The 19,764-nt window shown below is 37.6% G+C and overlaps 1 protein-coding gene across 1 annotated transcript in view; it reads left to right on the top strand.

The window, feature by feature from the left end:
* Cdh20 (cadherin 20) overlaps window positions 1–15,057 on the top strand; it is a 71,937-nt gene extending 56,880 nt beyond the window's left edge. The window contains exons 7-11 of the mRNA XM_027948999.2: window positions 1,387–1,523; window positions 3,608–3,729; window positions 4,999–5,116; window positions 10,046–10,297; window positions 14,552–15,057. Of these exons, the coding sequence (XP_027804800.1) occupies window positions 1,387–1,523; window positions 3,608–3,729; window positions 4,999–5,116; window positions 10,046–10,297; window positions 14,552–15,057 (1,135 nt within the window). The remainder of the gene's footprint in view (window positions 1–1,386; window positions 1,524–3,607; window positions 3,730–4,998; window positions 5,117–10,045; window positions 10,298–14,551) is intronic.
* Window positions 15,058–19,764: the final 4,707 nt, after the last annotated feature.

Below are 19,764 nucleotides of genomic sequence, written 5' to 3'. Positions count from 1 at the left end.
CTCCCAACATGAGGACCAAGTGGGCTAATACAGGTGAGACAACACAAAAGAATTAGACTGCCAAATCAGATTCAACAGGAATTTTAGAGCTTACCCAGTACCAAGTTTACTAATGACTTGAAGGATACAGACAATAGCACTTCCCTTGGAAAGGTCTGAAAATGTCAGGCACAACTGCCTGTATATAGCTGCTTTTTCCCACATAAAGATGCAAATTGGTCCAGATTGAACAGGAGAGATTGAAACAATGGATGAGGTTAATTTTCTGAACAGAAAAAGTCAATTTTATTATAGAACATCAGTTATTATACCCTACTAAACTACACAGCTTACATGACATCTTCCAGCAAGGTATATCCTATAAATGTGTTAACTTCAGGTTTATTTATAATAAATAACATAGACAGACCTGGTGCATCCTGCTAAAAGTGTTCTATAAGAATCTTCAGGGGGCTGGGGATGTGGCTCAAGCGGTAGCGCGCTCGCCTGGCATGCGTGCGGCCCGGGTTCGATCCTCAGCACCACATACAAACAAAGATGTTGTGTCCGCCAAATACTAAAAAATAAATATTAAAATTCTCTCTCTCTCTCTACCTCTCTCTCACTCTCTCTTTAAAAAAAAAAAAAAAGAAAGAAAGAATCTTCAGCTGGTAAATACCATTACTGTATCTATCAGAAGGTGAGTCTTGGCATGTTTACAAAGAACCTGGTACAAAGCTTTCCTCCCCAACAAGTGATACTAATTACAAGAACTAGAACCACTAATCTATACCTTTTCCTTTTTTCCAGTTTCAGATTAGCATTTGAGAATTCACTTGGATTTTGAACAAATATATGTAGGGGTTTTTATTATAATTCTTGGAGAAGTATCAGGTTTTAAGTAGAATAAATCGATCTTTAAGTAGTTTAAAACTGCCCTAAATTCTTGGCACTGTGTTTATTTATTTATTTATTTATTTTGGGGGGGGTACCAGGGATTGAACTCAGGGGTACTCAACCACAGAGCCACATCCCCAGCCCTATTTTAAATTTTATTAGAGACAGGGTCTCACTGAGTTGCTTAGAACCTTGCCATTGCTAAGGCTGGCTTTGAACTCCTAATTCTCCTGTCTCAGCTTCCCAAGCTGCTAGGATTACAGGCGTGCCTCACCTCCTCCGGCAATTTCATTTTTTAATCAGAAAACTAAAGCAGTTCTTTATTTTTTTGTTTGTTTTGTTTTGGGTTTTGGTATTTGTTGATTTTTGAATATAATAAAATGATGTCTTTCAAGTATTCATAACTCAGATCTGACTGAGCCATGTTTCACATAGTTATATACTCAGTTCTATCATGCTATTGTATTTTTGTCAAAATGCAAATAATCTGCATGATCCATGTTTTTGCAGATACTCCATTGACAGAAGCAGTGATCCTGGAAGATTTTTCTATGTTGACATTACAACAGGTGCCCTAATGACTGCAAGACCGCTAGATCGGGAAGAATTTTCTTGGCATAATATTACTGTCCTTGCCATGGAAATGAGTAAGTATCATAATAAACTGGTCTCCATGTAGTGATAAAATATGTGCACAAAGTGCAAGTTTCTAGAACTTGTAACAAAATTCAATCTTAAAAAGAAACTGAAATCACATTTTATGCAAATAAATGAATGTATTCAGCTCAAATACCTTGAGTATCTATTGTATATTTAGCTTTGTTCTAGAGAAAAAAGCAAACAAAACATGCAAAAGCAGTAAGATAGCATTCTTATCCCAAGTAGCTATGAGTAAAAGGAATGGTTACAGAGAAATCTAAAAGGCTTTCAATCTTTAATAAGTTTGCAAATGTACATAATATAAATAATATTATTACTCAACGAAAACAAGTATCAATAATATATCATTCTTGTTAGATAGACACCTACTCATGTCCATGCCTGCAAGAATCAGGCATCTCATAAAAAAGGCAGATTAACATAATAAACTTATAATTGGAATGGCAAATTAATAAAAGCTATATTAAGATATAGGTTATAAACTTAAAAGGGGTGCTGGGAATGTAGCTCAGTGAGAGTTCTTACTTAGCACACACAAGGCCCTGAGTTCAATTCCCAACACCACTAAAAAAAAAAAAAAAAAAAAAAAAAGACCTGAACACAAATGAGGTTATATACTACATTCAACTTTTTTCATAATATATACTGATGATAAAGGTTCAAGGAAATATAGTTCCTAACTTATTAGCTATAGAACTAGGCACAGCTATTCAAAAGGCCAATTTGACAGTATGCATTAAGATTCTTCAAAATATTCATACTCTTTTTCTCAGGAATTCTACTGTTAGTAATCATCTTTTTAAAATTATAAATATCAGCAAACACTGATATAACAAAATGTTCACTGCAGAGTTATTTTTAAATATGGAGAAAGTGAGAATTACCTAACAAATGGAGATTGGCCAAATAAATTACAGTACAACCTACTGTCAAATGAGAATATCACGTAGACATTAACTATCATGATTTCAAAGTATATTCAATAACAGGACAGTCTTCTCCTAAAATTATTCTGAATTCAATATTTTCACTTCACTTAACTTCATTCTGAGTATATATATCTTTGTGTATGTGTGTAGCCCTATCTTTTTGGACACACACATTAAATTATATACACAAAGGATATCTCAGGTGGTAGGATTATGGATTATATTCATCCTCTTGTGCTTTTTCTGATATTTTTATTATTCCTTCTACAAATAAGAACCACTATTATAATTAAAACATAAATTCCAATTATGTTGATATTTTCCAGCATCAATATTCTCAAGAAAGTAAGAAAATGAACCAGAAGAACAATGCATTCTGGGATTTAGTAAAATTATTTACTAAGAAAAATTTCTGTCTTGTAATTTCGTTTTGTCTCCTTAGGTGCTGAACAAATCAGAAAAAGATAGGAGCAGCACCACTGGGGCTGTGAAATTGTCTTTGTGTGGCAATGCCAAGCAAAAGACACAGACCTAAAAGACACATTTCCCCATGAGTGCCTATGGCTTCTGCCCCAGCCAAAGACATGGACTTGGTGTGGGTTTAATCTGGAAATATCCCATTAGTCCCTAAGCAGAAATAAATATACTGTGTTATCTGTATTCCACTAAATAACTAGAAACCTTTTAAAAATATAATTCAAAGAACTGATTAGTCCACAGGCATAAAGCCAAGCAGTGTCACACAGCATGCATCCAATGAGAAATGGGCTGTTTTAAAGCCCAGAATACAGAATTTACCTATCTTGAATTCCAGAACACAAATTATGAACCAAGCAGAAAACTCAAAACCTCTTTTTAAGGTCTGTTTTGTGACACTTACTTCCCTCAAGTCTCGCCCTTCCCTTCATACTCCTGATGTTAAATATACTTTCAGCAGACACTTCCTTCTGTCCAAGCTTCTTATGTCTGGCCACACACTCTTGACAGGCAACACACACATCCTATGCTTATATTCCCATTTCCATGTATTTTATCCATTTCTTTGCAAACAAAACTGACCCAATAAATACCTACTTTCAGCAAAGAGCTACTTTTCTGCATTATAGAATTCTCACCTTCAGTTTTTCTTGCATTCTCTTTAGACAATCCCTCCCAGGTGGGAAGTGTTTCTGTCACAATCAAAGTCTTAGATGTGAATGACAATGCTCCAGAGTTCCCCAGATTCTATGAAGCTTTTGTCTGTGAGAATGCCAAAGCTGGGCAGGTAAGATGGCCTATAAGCCAGGCACCCCAATGTATAGAAACATTGCTTCAAATAACCAAATTTGCCATCAAAGACATTTCCACTCCACCAGTACAGTTTAAAAAACCGTCCCCAAATTCTGTACAGCAGCTTTCAACAGTTTACATATTAAGACAACTATTTGGAGACTATACTACCTTTTATGATCTAAACAGGGCTTTGACAGAGGCTTGATTCACAGATAGCCTGTGTAAGTTGTCTACCCATCTTGAAACAAAACTATTATCATTCTAACTATAAAACACCTGCTCTCAATCTAGAAGGGAGACACCATCCAGATCAAGAGAAGTAAGAGTCTTGCTCTTTTCCTAATAGCTCAATCCTTTAAAATATGCAATAGGGAAAGTTTGTGTTCTATATCTTATCTTAGTTATCTATATCTTATCTTAGTCTCAGCCATCAATAATGTCTATATCTCATACTGCCCACCTTTTCTGTACTGCCCATACCCCACATGCTATCGTTGCAATTCTGTTTTACACTGCTTTCTTCAGTGGCTTTTTCATCATGGTCTCCAGAGCCTTCATGGAAACTTATTCCTTTGAAGAACATTGTGGAACAGACAAAACCTGGCCAAAGAGCTCAACAGGAAGCCACCCCACCTCTTGTTCTCCCCACCACCAACCCTAGCTTCTGACTCTAGTCTGTTCCCACTCTGGGGATATCTTTTCTAGCTCTACCTCCTACCAACAAAATATGACTGTCAGGTAACCCCAACATTCACATCTGCTTTCTCTTACTTTAACATAACCAGTGATGATGTTTCTGCTTAATTCCCTCCTAAGTAGTAGTGACCACTCTTAAATAGAGTTTCTAAAAGATAACAATTTAACCCTGAATTTTCACCCTGCGATGTTAAGAAGATAGGATACAAAGAGGAAAATTAGGGGGATAAGCAGGAACTTGTGGCACTAAACAGTTCTTTTACTCAAAGTCTTATATTTATACTGTCTAAAAATGACTGACCATGGTGTAGGACTGTAAGCTATATTGAGGTCTAAGGTATTTAGGTAATGTTTACCTATGCCTATTAACATACTCAGGCCCAACATTAAACCAAAATTAACTTTGGAATTATGTGATGGCATGGAAACTTCTCAGGTGAGCATCATGATATCTTTCTCATTAGGTAAAACAACCTATCACTGAATTTCAAGGCTTGAGATTTCACTGGACCCTGAAGCTTTTTCCTTTGACTCCAACTCACCTGATTTCATATCCCTCCTTCAGCTGATCCAGACAGTAAGTGCTGTGGACCAAGACGACCCACACAATGGTCAGCATTTCTACTACAGCTTGACTCCAGAGGCTGCTAACAATCCCAACTTCACCGTAAGGGACAACCAAGGTAATAAGGGGTATAAATGGCTAAAAGGATTAAGTGTACAAAGCACTTTACAATTTCAAAAGTATTTCCCCATACTGTGCTTTGATATTTATAATGAATTTGTAAGTTACTAATCCCTCTGATTCCCATCATCCCATCTGATAGCTTAGGCTGGATACTTTCAGTTAGTGTACCATGCAAACAGTGTCAAAGTTTGCCTGCTCCTTAACAGGAAGGAGGATATTAATGCTACTTCACAGTCTTCTTTTTTTTTTTTTTTAAGTTCAGCTTCACAACAAAAAACAGAGAGTGCCCTCTGCTGACTCTAAAACTTCCATTCATCACTCAGTTGGCAAATGTTTAAAGATGCTTGTTCTGTGCCAAACCCTGTTCAAGACACAAAGACAAAATCTTTCCTTTATTCCTATAGATAGTAGCCATGTTTACATGTACTGAAACATGGGAATAACCTGAGAAAATAATAAACAGTGATCTAGAGAAAGAGGAAAATCCTGAGGGAACAGTTCTAACCAATGATCAAAGGGGGGAAACAGTGAAGATCTCTCAGAACAAAGGGGAGGCAACAGCTAAATAAGGTAGAAAAGGGCAAACAGAGGAAAACAAGCAGTTTGACCACCGAAACAACTGTATAATTTATAAAGTCTAAATTTATAATTTATAATTTAGAAATACATACCCAGGTGGGGGTCCTAGTGCAGAAAGTGCAATCTCTGCTAGAATTGTACTTCTAGGCCCTTCTCCAACAAGCATTCAGAAAAGCAAAGGAGATTAAAGACACACTTTTTTGAGTAAAGATGGGGAAAAAAGGGGACTTTTGTTCTCTAGTGAGATGATTTGTTCCAAAGAAAGATCAGTGCAATTGCAAAAATATATTAAATCTGTCAAATCAACTCCTTATGTTGTTAACTCACTACCAAACAGTGATCTGACCTTGAGGAGGTCATGATTTCCTTAGGCTGCAGTAACCGTATTTTCATTCCAATTCAAAAATATTATGACTTTGTAACAACATAAACAAGGGGTAATAAAAAGTCATGATTAGGCAGCTTTGTCTTCGTCTCAACCATCAATTATTTGAGATTTAAAGTATTAATTCAACCCCATATGATATTCTTCTATAAAACCTGAGAATCTCAAATTTATTTTGTTCTAACTGGAAACTATTCTTCAAACCACACATTATCATAAAATCAGTATGATAATTCTGGGAGGAAGGATAATATGAATCCTAACAACAGAAAAATCACAATTAAAATATCCTGAGATTTTTATTTGGTTAAACTTTTGAACTATTCATTTATCTACTTCATAGGGAAATACCTTCTACAAAAGCAGTTTCAGTCTCCTCAGGGTTCATTTTACAAAAGAAACCCTAGAGTGAGAAAGATAACACTTTATGCTGTTTTTTCAAATTTCCCGCTAAGTGTCACTCTCATACTTGCCAAACTCAATACAGAAATTTATAGCAGCAAAATGCTACAAATTTATTAAAGATGACTTAGGGCACCAATTCATGAAACCAATTTCTTACAAAGATAGTCCAGTGGAACAAAACGACAATAAAAAGATATGACTCATCTCTTGGAAGGCTTCCCAAAATAGAAGTCAGTACATCTTCAACAGAAAGCATGTACTTCTAATCTCCACATGACAGTTTATCCCACCAGTATCATTTATTGAAGCTTATTAAAAAATTGACCAACATCTGATATGGTTGACCTAATGTCAAGTGCCCAACTCCCATGCCTGAATCATCATGTCCTTTTATGAACACAACAGGACATTATCACAAAAAATGCCTTTTTTATACTCTAATCTTGAAACATTATGAGAAGGATTATGGGTACAAAGCACTTTACAGTTTCAAAAGAATTTTCCCATACTTTACTTTGATATTTACAATGAATCTATAAGGCTTTAAGGAAATTACTAATCCCTCTGATTCTCATCATTCCATATGATAGCTGGGGAAAGTAAGCAAATGACCTAAGATCAGAGAGTGAGCAAGCATTAAGACTGAGACTAGAAGTCAGATCCTAGGTTGTGGCCCATCTTCCCACTACACACATTTATATTTATAGAAACAATACTCTTTCCAAACAGGTTATAAAAGCCCCAATTATCACATTCAACAAAAAAAAATTCCAATTTCAAATGGCTACTTTATGCCAGACTCCTTCCAGGACTGAACTTAGCAATATGAAGCTCTGATTTTTTTTCTTCTTAAATAACTCTTAGATCAAGAAACATGGTTAGCAGACATAATATACTACTTTTCTGAAATGCTGTTCTAGTCAGTCTTTATTTTTGCAGGGGATGGGGTACTGGGATTGAACTCAGGGGCATTCAACCACTGAGCCACATCCCCAGCCCAATTTTTTATTTTATTAGGGACAGGATCTGACTGAGTTACTTTAGCACCTCATAGTTACTGAGGTTGGCTTTGAACTTGCAATGGTCCTGTCTCAGCTTCTTGAGCCGCTAGGATTATAGGCGAGGGCCACCACAGCCGGCTTTCTAGTCAGTCTTTTTTTATAATTTAGTCTTATGACATAGTTAGGATTAAACCAAAAAATAAAAATAATAACAATCAAGGAAAACCTGTTTTCTGGGGAAAAAAAATAAAACTACAAAGCACAATTAATCGTACTTACCTATTAAGTCTAAAAACAGAAAAGCAGGTAAATGGGTTTTATGTTAAGTGAACATATGATTATAAGCCTCATATTGGTAACTAATTACTATCTTTATTCACTGAGAAAAAAATAAAAAGAAGACAGCCTGTATCAAAGAAGGAAGAGATCATGACTATCTAAGTTATTTTTTGACAGGCAATGTTACTAAACTAAATAAGTAACTGTATAACCCAATAGAGTAAATTGTGTGTGTGTGTGTGTGTGTGTGTGTGTGATTGAACCCAGGGCCTGGTGCATGCAAGGCAAGCACTCTACCAACTGAGCTATATCCCCAGCCCCAGAAGAGTAAATGTTTTAAAGTCAGTCTGTCCAGAGTTCAAATCCCAGTCTGCTACTAAATAGGTTAGTGACTGAACAAATTATAAAATTGTCTAAGCCTTAATTCTCTCACTGTAAAGGGATATAATTATCACTATCTCACCAAATTTTTGATAAGATTAAATGAGATACTATACAGAAAGTGAATGTAACTAGCACCAGCATGTGTACCATTTAAAAAAAAAAAAAACAGAAGGAGGAGGAAGAAAAAGCAATTAAGGAATTGTGTATAATTCAGAACAGGCTAAGTTATGCTTCAGGAACAGACAAACCAAAATCTCAGTGGCTTTTCACAACCAAAGTTTATTTCTTGCTCAAATAAAGCCCACTGTACATCTGAGTTATCCAAGACAACTGTTCACCATATGAAGCTCAGTATCCCAAAGTGCTTGGATTCCATCCCACAACATTCTTTCAGTTATCACAGCAAGGCAAGAGAACCACACATCAGTTCCTTCAAGCTTCTGCCTTTAAGTAGTAACACAAATCAATTTTACTCATATTTCATCAATTATACTAAGAAAATCACTTAGATATGTCCTAAGAGGTTAAAAAAGTATAATCCTTCATTGAGTCCAAGAAGGGAGGGAGAAGTATTAACGATCACTAATAATGCTTTACTTTGGTTAGGCTCTCAGAAGCTTTTGTGAAATTCTAAGCCCCACCATGGGAAATGTGAAACACATCCAGGAAATCTTCCATGTTGATGGTACTAGATTTGAGAGAGGCACTGTTTGTATGTCTTACCACATCTCTCAAACTGTTCCTCTGCTAAAAAGATCTGAGCTTTGCAAAAATATATCTGCTTTAGAATTCAAAGACACTCCAGGAAATCTAAGAATATAAAACAATCAAAAATCTCAAAACTTAACATTAGGCAAATGTAAATATAAATAAACCCATGTACTCATCAGCTTTGCAGAAACATCTCTAATTCGGCTAGAGGAGGAATAATTTCAGTAGGGATAAATTCTGGTGTTCTATTATACAGAGGGTGATTATACAACCATATGTATAATTCAAAATAGCCAGGAGAGAGGATTTTGAATGTTCTCATCAAAAAGAAGAAATAAATGTTTGAAATGACAGATGGATAACCTAAATATCCTGAGTTGATCATATATAATATATAAACCACTGAAATATCACATTGTACCTCCATAAAGATGTAACTATTATTATCAACAAATTATTTAAAAAACATGAAGGGAAAATAACTAATATTACTGATCAAGAACAAATTTTACCAGTTCATGTTAACTGTTTAAACTTAGACTGCTATGCCAGGAGAAAATAATAGTGTCAGATGTTTAGAGGATTTCAAATAACCTTCTACTAAATGAGCAGGTTCTTCAGGAAGTCAGTGACTGCAATTCAGAGGCATAAAAGAAAATAGCAAAAGACATGAATTCCAGCCAGAGTGGTAAAAACAAGCAATCCACTGCAGCCACATGGGCTCCTCAGCATTTTCCTGGAGGCATAAAGTAGCACTGGGGCCTGGAGATCTGCTAAGTAGGAACAAACAGGGACAAGTTGCCAGTGATTGTTCACTTCTATCAAGCTTTCCTAGGGATATTTTTGCTAGATCTGAAGGTTGACAGTTCGCCCTAGGCACTTCATGTCACAAAGGGTGAGACAGGTTCTCAGAAAAGTGTTTCTCTCCTAGGCCTCGGGGTTTTGCTTAAAGGCAAGCAAAAATCTTGGGTTTCTAAATCCAAATACTGACTCAGGCCATCCTACAGTAGCTACAAATGAACAGTTCCAGGGAACATAAACTAGCCTCTTTCCTTCCTATCCCCATCCCTGCCCACTTGCTTTCCTCTATTCCATAAATTAATTCACCTGTTGGTTCTTCCATTTTCTTCTCTAATTTTTCCTTTTTCTTATTCAACCCTGGAACTCCTTACTTCTTCAGATAACACTGCCCGGATTCTAACCAGAAGGTCTGGCTTCCGGCAGCAGGAACAAAGCGTCTTTTACCTTCCCATCCTGATAGCAGACAGTGGGCAGCCAGTGCTGAGCAGCACAGGTACACTTACCATCCAGGTATGCAGCTGTGATGATGAAGGCCACGTCATGTCCTGCAGCCCTGAGGCCTACATGCTCCCAGTCAGTTTGAGCCGGGGCGCCCTCATTGCCATCCTAGCCTGCATCTTTGTCCTCTTAGGTGAGTAGGTGGTTCCTTTCTTTTCCATCATGGTGGGTCCTGCAAACGCTTGCTCAGACTAGTCAGTTACTCCCAACACAGCTACTCAGAACTGCTCTTCTACTCCATGCTTACTGAAAAGGTGGTTAAATAAATTTGTGGAAAAGTACAAAATTGAGACAGTTCCTGAAGTGTATATATATTCATCAAGCATATACAATAGGTTGGAACACCATGCTAGGTGCTAGAATTAAGACAGACATGTCTCAGTCTTCAGAGTTTATTTCAAATCAAGTTCATTTTTATACCATAGAGCCAAAAATAAAATTTAAAAGAAGATACAATAATCATTTATAACTCCATCATTTCAGATTAGTAGTAGCTAAATCACATAGAGGTAAGTGACTGGCCCTAAGCCAAGTGTCAGCGGCAGAGCTCAAACTGAAATGCAGGAGGACATACATTGGGTACCTCATCTCAGCAGCACTGCCCTTCTGAGTGCTCTTTTTCAGATTCTGGAGATGGCTAAGTATTACAGAGAAGAGGAACAAGTTGTATATCTGGGAAGATGGGATAATGCCTAGATACCATCTCAAGTAGAGTGGTCAGTGAAGCCCTCACAGAAAAAGAGAACTTTGAACAGAGGTTTGAAGGAAGTGATCAAATAAACCACGTGGATTTCTGGGGAATAAGCTCCTTGTGACATTATTGTCCCTGCTAGGCAATGTGGCCATCATATAAAAATCAGTGACTAAACAGGGCCAGTTTGCCTCTGAAGATGAAATAAAAAGAGGAGATGACAGGCTAGAGGGATAGCACTATTGTGGTAGGGGTTACTTACTTTTTTCTCTCAAGTCATACTGCAAGACTGCCTCTCAATTCCCTTATACATAATGCCATCTGTGTCATTGTTTTTGAATTCCACATTCAAAGACAAATACCTAAATCATCTATTGAAGCCAAGAAAATAACCGTACATATATTCCACCTCTTCTTATTGTATTATGCCAAAGCAAATACATCTTACCTGGGGAAAAGCAAACTTAATATACAAAAATATTATTTAATATAAAAGAAATCCCAGCTTTCTATGAGGGAAGAAAATAAAGCTCTAGGGATTTCAATTAAAAGAGACTTGCATATATTTACACACACCCTCTATCTCTTGTTTACCTACACACCAAGAGACTGAGTCAGAGCAAAGAAGAAAATTCCCCACTATAAAAAAATGTCTATTTGACTGATTTTCTAGGCAGGCCCGTAAAGCAGCCCTCTCAAGACATTTTAAAATACAACATGTGGCTTAATTTTGTTGACATAGTTCAGTCTTACATGAAGGAAGAAGTAGAATAAATGAATAACCTTCCTAAGTCCTTGGATCCCTGAATCAGAGAGACTTATTTTCTGGTCCATGTATACTGGCAAGTAAAACCTGCCTGAAATTCCTTGTGTGTCCATAAGGTGGCATCGGGAGTCCTTGAGTACAGAACAGGACCACCTGCAAGAAGCTGTTGAAAAAACCTGCGCCTAGGAGAAATTTCAAGAGTAGATGCCCTTACTTCTATCTTTGGAAAACGTTCTCTAAGTTTACTCTGACCAGACAAAAAAAAAAACATCATTACAGAAAGACTGATTTAAAGAGAGTAGCTCAGAGAAGCTCTCAAGTTAGAAGTAGTGTGCAAGGGATAATTTATTTCGTCCCTCTCAAACCCATTATTTCTTGTCTTTTGAACTGTACAGAATAAGTAAACAGTTTTTAGGAGCTAAGTTAAGCAAAGGTATCACAAAATCCACATGGTTTTATGCATTCTTATTTCTAGAGTACACATCTCACATTAAATATAATTCATAAAACCATGTAAAATTTGAATTGCAGTTGATTTGTTAACAAAATACTACATTTTGTGGACAATTAAACAAACACATTAATTTTGACAGTTTTGATTTTGCAGGGATTTTTTAATGTCTGAAATATGTATCCATTTCTTAGAAAATTTCATAAGTCTATTCACTATGCCTGTTGTAAATAAAGAGTAAATATCCCACTAGGAATGGTGGCACACCTCTGTAATCCCAGCTAAATCTGGAGGGTTAGGCAGAAGGATCACAAGTATGAGGTCTGCCTGTGCAACATAGTGAAACCTTGTCTCAAAATTTAAAAGAAAAAAAATTAAGGGTCAGGGATGCAGCTCAGTGGTAACATGCTTGCCTAACAAGAATAAACAGACCTAAAACTGATTCTCTTCTGTCAGGGAATCAGGGGAGCCTTTCAGCTAAGGACCATTTTTCCCAAAATATGATTTTCAGGGTGTAATATGATACTTATTATTAAATCAGATTACCTAAAAAAATAAGACAAATGGCAATAATAATAATAATAAATTAAGATGGACCAGTTCCATACACTACCTAATTCTCCATCACCATCAGAATTTCCTCCAGAAGATACTCAAAAGACTTTTATTTCTCTTATTTTTTTTTCTTTTAAGAGTTAGAGCCTTACTATGTTGCCCAGGCTAACCTCAAACAATTCTTCTACCTCAGCCTCCAGAGTAGCTGGGACTACAGTTGCATGCCACAATGCCTGGCTACTCAAAAATTTTTCTCATTTTGCATCCTAGCATTTTCCAAAATATCACCACTGACACTCCAGGGTTACTTGTGTGAATCACTTTCCTGTTGCCCCAGAATTCACTGACCATGTCTCTGGAATCTAATGGTAACACCTGTGAACCTATAACCCTTATTACTGCCTGATTTGTATTATCATCAATGCTTATACTCTTCTTAGCCTGCAAATTCATCAGAACAGGAACTATATCATAACCAATCTTATTTCCCATTGCTTAACATAGAGCCTAAACAAAGATTTAGGTTTTAGTAACTGTTTACTGAATCCCACAAATAAAGCATGTTCACTTAGACTCCCATTTTTCCATCTGCCTTCAATTCAAATTACATTCCAGTATTGGATGCTCAGTTCGAAGTCCCACTTCTTTAAAGTTCTTTAGCTTCTTTCCCTGAAATCCTATAGTTCTAGTCTATACCTCATGTTTTTACACACAGGAAAAATACATACAAGTATTTGTGCATTTTATCAACCAAGTTAATCACAAAAAAGTTATTTACAATTAACTGCTATTTATATGAAAAGCTCATTCTACATTCAAATACTTTAAAAGTCATTGTTGTGAACTTTGTTATATGGTCTGTAATCTCTTACTGAATATGAGTATACGCCACTATTTTTTTCCTTGGATAAACTGGAGTCTTATTTTGCAGTGCTGTCAAACTGTCACTGTTCACCAGCTGTAACAAAGCACACCAGGAAAAAAAAATCAATAGCAGTTCTACAGCTAGAACCTCAACACACTTCCTGGAAAAACATTTTCAGTCACAAAGATAAACAGTTCAATGGGATTATCTCTATCTCTCCTCTAAATCCCAGCAAACACACCCTTAAAAACAAAATTTTAAAAAATGGTGCATTTGTTGGGATAAAATTTTATCCAAACCTGCAAGGGCACATCTAACAGTGTGGTGTTTCTTTGATAACATGATGAATTATATAACATGTCACTGCTCATTCCCTCCCTTCCATGAAAATGACTAGATCCAGAAAGCCACAGCTACCTCTCTAATGAAAGGCTTTCCTGAGGAATGCACCACACGGGTCATTTATGCTCTTACTTTTTTTGGAGGGGATATAAAAAGACAACGACTTTAGTTCATATTCAGTTCATGTGTCTATACGCATATTAATTAATAATATGATTATATTTAGAGTTAGAATCCTATAAACATGCTAATATAAGAAAGCAGAATTTCACCCACATAATACTTCACATTACAAAATAAATGTATATTCACTGTTATATGGGCAGATGCATGAAGTGATGCTTAGCTTATTTCACAGCAGGACATAGTGCTTTGTGCTTTTTAAGTGGGATTTCACACTAGATTGGGTGGGTGCACATACACACACACGCAGTATCAAAGCACCAAGCTGATGTGCAGACTTCATATCTCACTTTTTAACTGAACCAACTTTAGAAATACAGGGCAACTTTCGCCCACACGTTCTCAATCTCAATGGCAGAAAGAGCGAGGAGGAGGTAGGTAGCCATTAACTCTGAGGACTAGAGTACCCAAGCGCAGTCTCTGAGCTCACCATTCCGAGTTCTTCCTGAACCTGGGGCTAGTGGCGGGTACTTCTAGGGACAACACACACGCGGAGGCTCTTACCATAAACGTCCTGTTCCTCTGTCCCGGCAGTTCTGGTGCTGCTCATCCTGTCCATGAGGCGGCACCGGAAGCAGCCATACATCATCGACGACGAGGAGAACATCCATGAAAACATCGTCCGCTACGACGACGAGGGCGGCGGCGAGGAGGACACCGAGGCCTTTGACATCGCGGCCATGTGGAACCCGCGGGAGGCGCAGGCGGGAGCCGCCCCCAAGATGCGGCAGGACATGCTGCCCGAGATCGAGAGCCTCTCCCGCTACGTGCCTCAGACGTGCGCCGTCAACAGCACCGTCCACAGCTACGTGCTGGCCAAACTCTACGAGGCCGACATGGACCTGTGGGCCCCACCCTTTGACTCCCTGCAGACATACATGTTCGAGGGTGATGGCTCCGTGGCGGGGTCTCTGAGCTCCCTGCAGTCGGCCACCTCAGACTCAGAGCAGAGCTTCGACTTCCTCACCGACTGGGGACCCCGCTTCCGGAAGCTGGCGGAGCTCTACGGGGCGTCGGAGGGGCCCGCGCCCCTGTGGTAACGGAAGCCAGGCGGCAGGTGCATGTCCAAATCCAGACGTTCTCGGAGGCTACTTCGCGGACGAGGTGCAGCCGATCATACGTGCTATACAGTGCTGGAGAGTGAGGATGGGGTGAGCGGGGTGAACAGAGCTCTCTCTGGATCAGCTTTACTTGGTCAGATTAATTTAAATAATCAAAAGGAAACCCAGGAAGAGGAGGGCAGGATCTCCAATTATCTTTTTTCTTTTCTCTTTAATTTTTTTGACACTATATTCAAAGGCTTGGAGTCCAAGGTGTTAGACAAGCCTGGCTTTTTTTTTTTTTCTGCCATTCACCAAAGCCTTTGTCACTTTGCCTCCACAACAAAGGTACGTGTCTTAAATACAGAGATGGCAAGTGAACGCAGGTAATAAAAAACGTCGAATTCATTTTTATTTTCCACTTAGGAGTTTTGCTGTATGATCAAACTGCAGAAACCAACCCACACACAAGAACCCTGAAAATTTGTTCTTCGGGGAAGTTAACCTACTTGTTCCGAAATGGATGGAATTTCTTTTAACCCTTTTGAGACAAGGTTAAGACTGAATCAGCCTTGCATGGGGGATGGGTGGGAGGGGGGGAGAAGGAAGAGACATGGACTTTGTGCTCAAGTTTAATAGCTGAAGTTTAATAGAGTTGTTGGCATAGCTAATCCAGTACTGTTGAGTTAGAGTGCTTCTGTTCTCCTCTCAGCTCTTTATGCCCCTGCAAAAGTGTTCAGAATGAAACCAGAAAATCTGCCTCTTATGCACTGTAGATGTCTCTTCCATGTGCCAAATGTGGAGATTAGATGCTACAAATGAAAGCCAAATAAAAAGAAGTATCTGATAAAAGCATGGGTTAGAGGGCTTTCCTAATCTGTGTGAGGTCAATCCAAGGGATGTTTACATACTGTAGATAACCTACTTGAACAAAATCAGTATTATAGAGAATAAATGGATGTAAGAAATTACATGTATAAGTTTTGTATATTTGTTAATAATTTTGGTAATAAATATGATGTACTTCATCCCAGTACCTTAGCGCTTCTTTTAATAAAAGTTAAATAGAAGGGAAAGTCTGTTGCAAATCTGTTTAATCACTGAGAAGATAGAAGGTGACTTTTTGATTCTGATTTAGCTTCAAATTCCTTGGACCAAGACTGATTTATAAGGCAGAAGCAATGTCAAAGAAGTATGAGGTCATATATTCTGTTTCAGTCACTAACCAGGTGAACTTTATGGTTCAAATGATTAAACTTTTAATCAGTAATCTTTATTCTTCCATCTCTGAAAAGAACAAGGGGTGGTTTGGTAATATCTATCAATGATACAGTGAGGCATTTAGCCCATATTTTGCATTTTGTAAGAGGGTATTTCGGAATGCCAACAAAGAGGTAAGCTACTGTGTTGTTTTCATCTCTACTGTATCACCAAATCAAAAATGATCCACTTATTCATTCACTCAGAATAAGCTCCAGAAGGTTAGAAGCTTATTTTATTCTTCTTTTCTTTTACTAAAGTAGTTAACATAATCCTATGCATACAGTAGATGCTTAACAAGTGTGTACATGACAGGATCTCTTTATTTGATGCTGTATTACTAAAGGATAGTCTACACAATTATCCTCACAACTGAGAACAAATTATGAATAAAAGAGATTTCTAAGAATTTTGATTATAAAAGTGGTTCTCAAATCAAAATCAACTGCAGGTCTTAAACTACCTTCCCCCAGAATTTCTGATTCAGTAGATCTGGAGCAATTTGCCTTTGTAACAAGTTCCTAGGACTGCTGATGCTGCCAGTTCAGAGACCACATTTCAAGAACATGTGGTGTATGATTACTCACTCTCAAATACATGAAGATTAGATTATCAGCCCACTTGAGGTCCACCCTATCAAAAGAATGGTGTGGTGAATCTCCTTTACTAAAAAGGGCTGTTTGGCAGAAGTGTACAGGAATGATGAAGAAAGGTTTGAGAAGACAGATGAGGGTCTGGGAGCCAGGGGCTGTGATTTTGTGCATATTGCATAGTATACTAACAGCCAGGCAAATTCTCATCTTCAGTTTTGTACATACAAACCTTTTCCTCCTGTAGAAGGCAGGCAACCCTGATGCATCCTCCTTGAGGGTAAGGTGTAATATAAAAATAAATGTAACAAAGGAAAATAACAAAACATGAACTTGAACCTAAACCAGACTCTAGGACATACTAATTATGTGAAGTGGACAAATTAACTTCTGTGACATTCTTCCTTTCCACCACAAGCTCAGGATAATTTTGTGACTATTTCACTTTGTGTTGTATGTCTTACAACTGGGAACAGCTGCTTTCCTAACCACAGGGTTATCATGCCCCACATCCTGCAAATGTGGTCCCCATGACAATGCATAAAGTGATTATACAGAACGTCCTAGATGTGCTAGTCTCTGAGAGAATATTTAATAGTGTAATATGAGAAATGTGAAAGCAGCACAAAATAGATCATTTCATCTTATACTGTAAGCTAAAAGAGACCCTTTCCCTCCAAATGAGTTTTAAGATTCCCTTTCTGCTACCATAGTATACCACAAATGTTACACCCTCTGGGAGGGAAAAAAAAAAAGTGTGGATGGTGTGGGGAGAAAGGAAATCATCACCACTAAACAGGAAGAGTGCTTTGGTTAAGCCAGAGAGCTATAAAATTATTCCACTACTTCTTTGTTAACAGGTAAAGTTGGTAGCCAATAATTAATGTTAGGGGGGAACAAGAACATCTGTAGGGATAAGTAACTTGTCTAGCTCCAGAGTCTGTTCCCATAATCACTCCTCCACAGTGCCTCAATCTCCCCTTCTGACAACATCTGCAGTGGAGGGCTTTGAAAAAGCATCCATCTGCCCACCCACCCCACAAATTAAAAATTACTAAATAAAAAAAAGAGAATCTGTAGGAAACAATTTAATTTTTTTAGACTCATTGAGAAACTGTATTCTGAATAAGAATACAGGAAAGATTAAAAATTCACAAATTTCCTGAATCAAAAAAGGAGAATATTTCAACATGGCAGACAGCAAAGACAAAAATGGAGTGACTTACCCAAGAAAGAATATGCAAATCCTGAAAACAGTATTCAGAGCTGGTACATTGATTAAAGATTGTCACTAGCTCACTAGTAATACAGAACTATGCCTTGATGTCAGAATTCACAGTGTAGCCAAATAGGGCTGTGACTACATGAACATAGGATACACTGTACAAGTAATTCTCACTGCAGATCAATTCATTCTCAAATCCATCTGTCACTTTCATAATAGATCTTTAAAAAACTTTTTTTAAGATATTATTATATACATATACCAGGATTTGGGAATCTTATGCTTGATTCTTAAACTTTCTCATACAGGGAGTAGACAAAATTAAGTCAAAGGGTCTTCTCTTTAAATGATCTACTAGTAAGACTTATATATGTCTCTTGTGATTCAAATTATGCAAAGAAGTGAATGCTACTTTGCTATGTATGTAATTAACTATGACTCAGTTAGAAGTAATCTTTTTAATGAGTAATCTTTACACAAAACACAATTTTTCTTAGGTTTTTCTTCCTGGGAAAAGAACTAGTAAATCCTGCCCCATTTGGCCACCCTCTTGGTTTTTAATGATGGTCAGCTGGTTGGGGATAAGGGTGTTTCTTCCCGGCTGCTTATTGTGGCCACCTTCCTGATGCCCATGATGCCAAGGGCTCCCCCAGAAACCATAAGACTACTTCTCTGGAGTATCTACACTAAAAAAACTAATGCAACTATCTACAGAATCTTTTCTAATTTTTCAGGAGGAATGGAGCCTGTTTTGTTGTTGTTATTTTCAGTTTTGTTTTTTCCATTCCTTCTTTCCTGTCACCAGTTTCAGTTACCATTGCCACATGAAGAGGAAGGAGAAGAGGAAGGGGAAGAGGAAGAAGAAGGAAGAGGAGGAGGAGGAGAAACAACTTGGTTGTGTTAAATGATAATCATTTTATCATGCTTAAAAATTCTCTGGGTCAGAAATTCAGAAAGGATCCCTCAAACACATTTTGTCTCTGCTCTACAATGTCTAGGGCCTCAGGTGGGGAGACAAAAAGTCAAAGGGTGATTCAGGGGCTGGGACCCAACTCATTCAAATGTTTTCTCATCCACATGTGTCCTTGTTGACGCTGCTATCAACTAGGACCAGATGAAGTGACTGGTCACCCAGAGCTGCTTGGACTTCCTCGAAGCAGGGGAGCTGGGTCTCAAAAGGGAGTATCACAAGAAAACCAAGAGAAGTAGAATCATTTTTTATAACTTTGGAAGTCACATCATGTTATCTCTATGGGAGTCACAAACCTCCCATATCAAAGAAGAGGAAACATGGACTCCACCTCTTAATGAGAAGTTTCAGAGTCATATCAAAAAGGAAATAATATGCCTATTATTAGAAAATACAATCCACTATATCTTCTTTTTTTCTACACTGCCTCTTTCCTTCTTCTTGAGGAATCATACTTGGTTCCACTCACAATTTCCTCTTCCACTCCCCCTCTTCTCTATTCAATATCATCTTATTCTATGAATATATTACTCTTCTCTGAAAGTCGGCTTGATACCTATCATACTGTGCTTTCACAAGTAAAGGAACATTTCATGAAAACAACTAGCAAAATTTCTGACACATACCAGGAATACACTACATTTTATTGAGGTATAATCAAC

Source organism: Marmota flaviventris, chromosome 16 (genome assembly GCF_047511675.1).
Source record: "Marmota flaviventris isolate mMarFla1 chromosome 16, mMarFla1.hap1, whole genome shotgun sequence".
NCBI lineage: Eukaryota > Metazoa > Chordata > Mammalia > Rodentia > Sciuridae > Marmota > Marmota flaviventris.
This window is presented reverse-complemented; position numbering and strand designations above follow the sequence as displayed.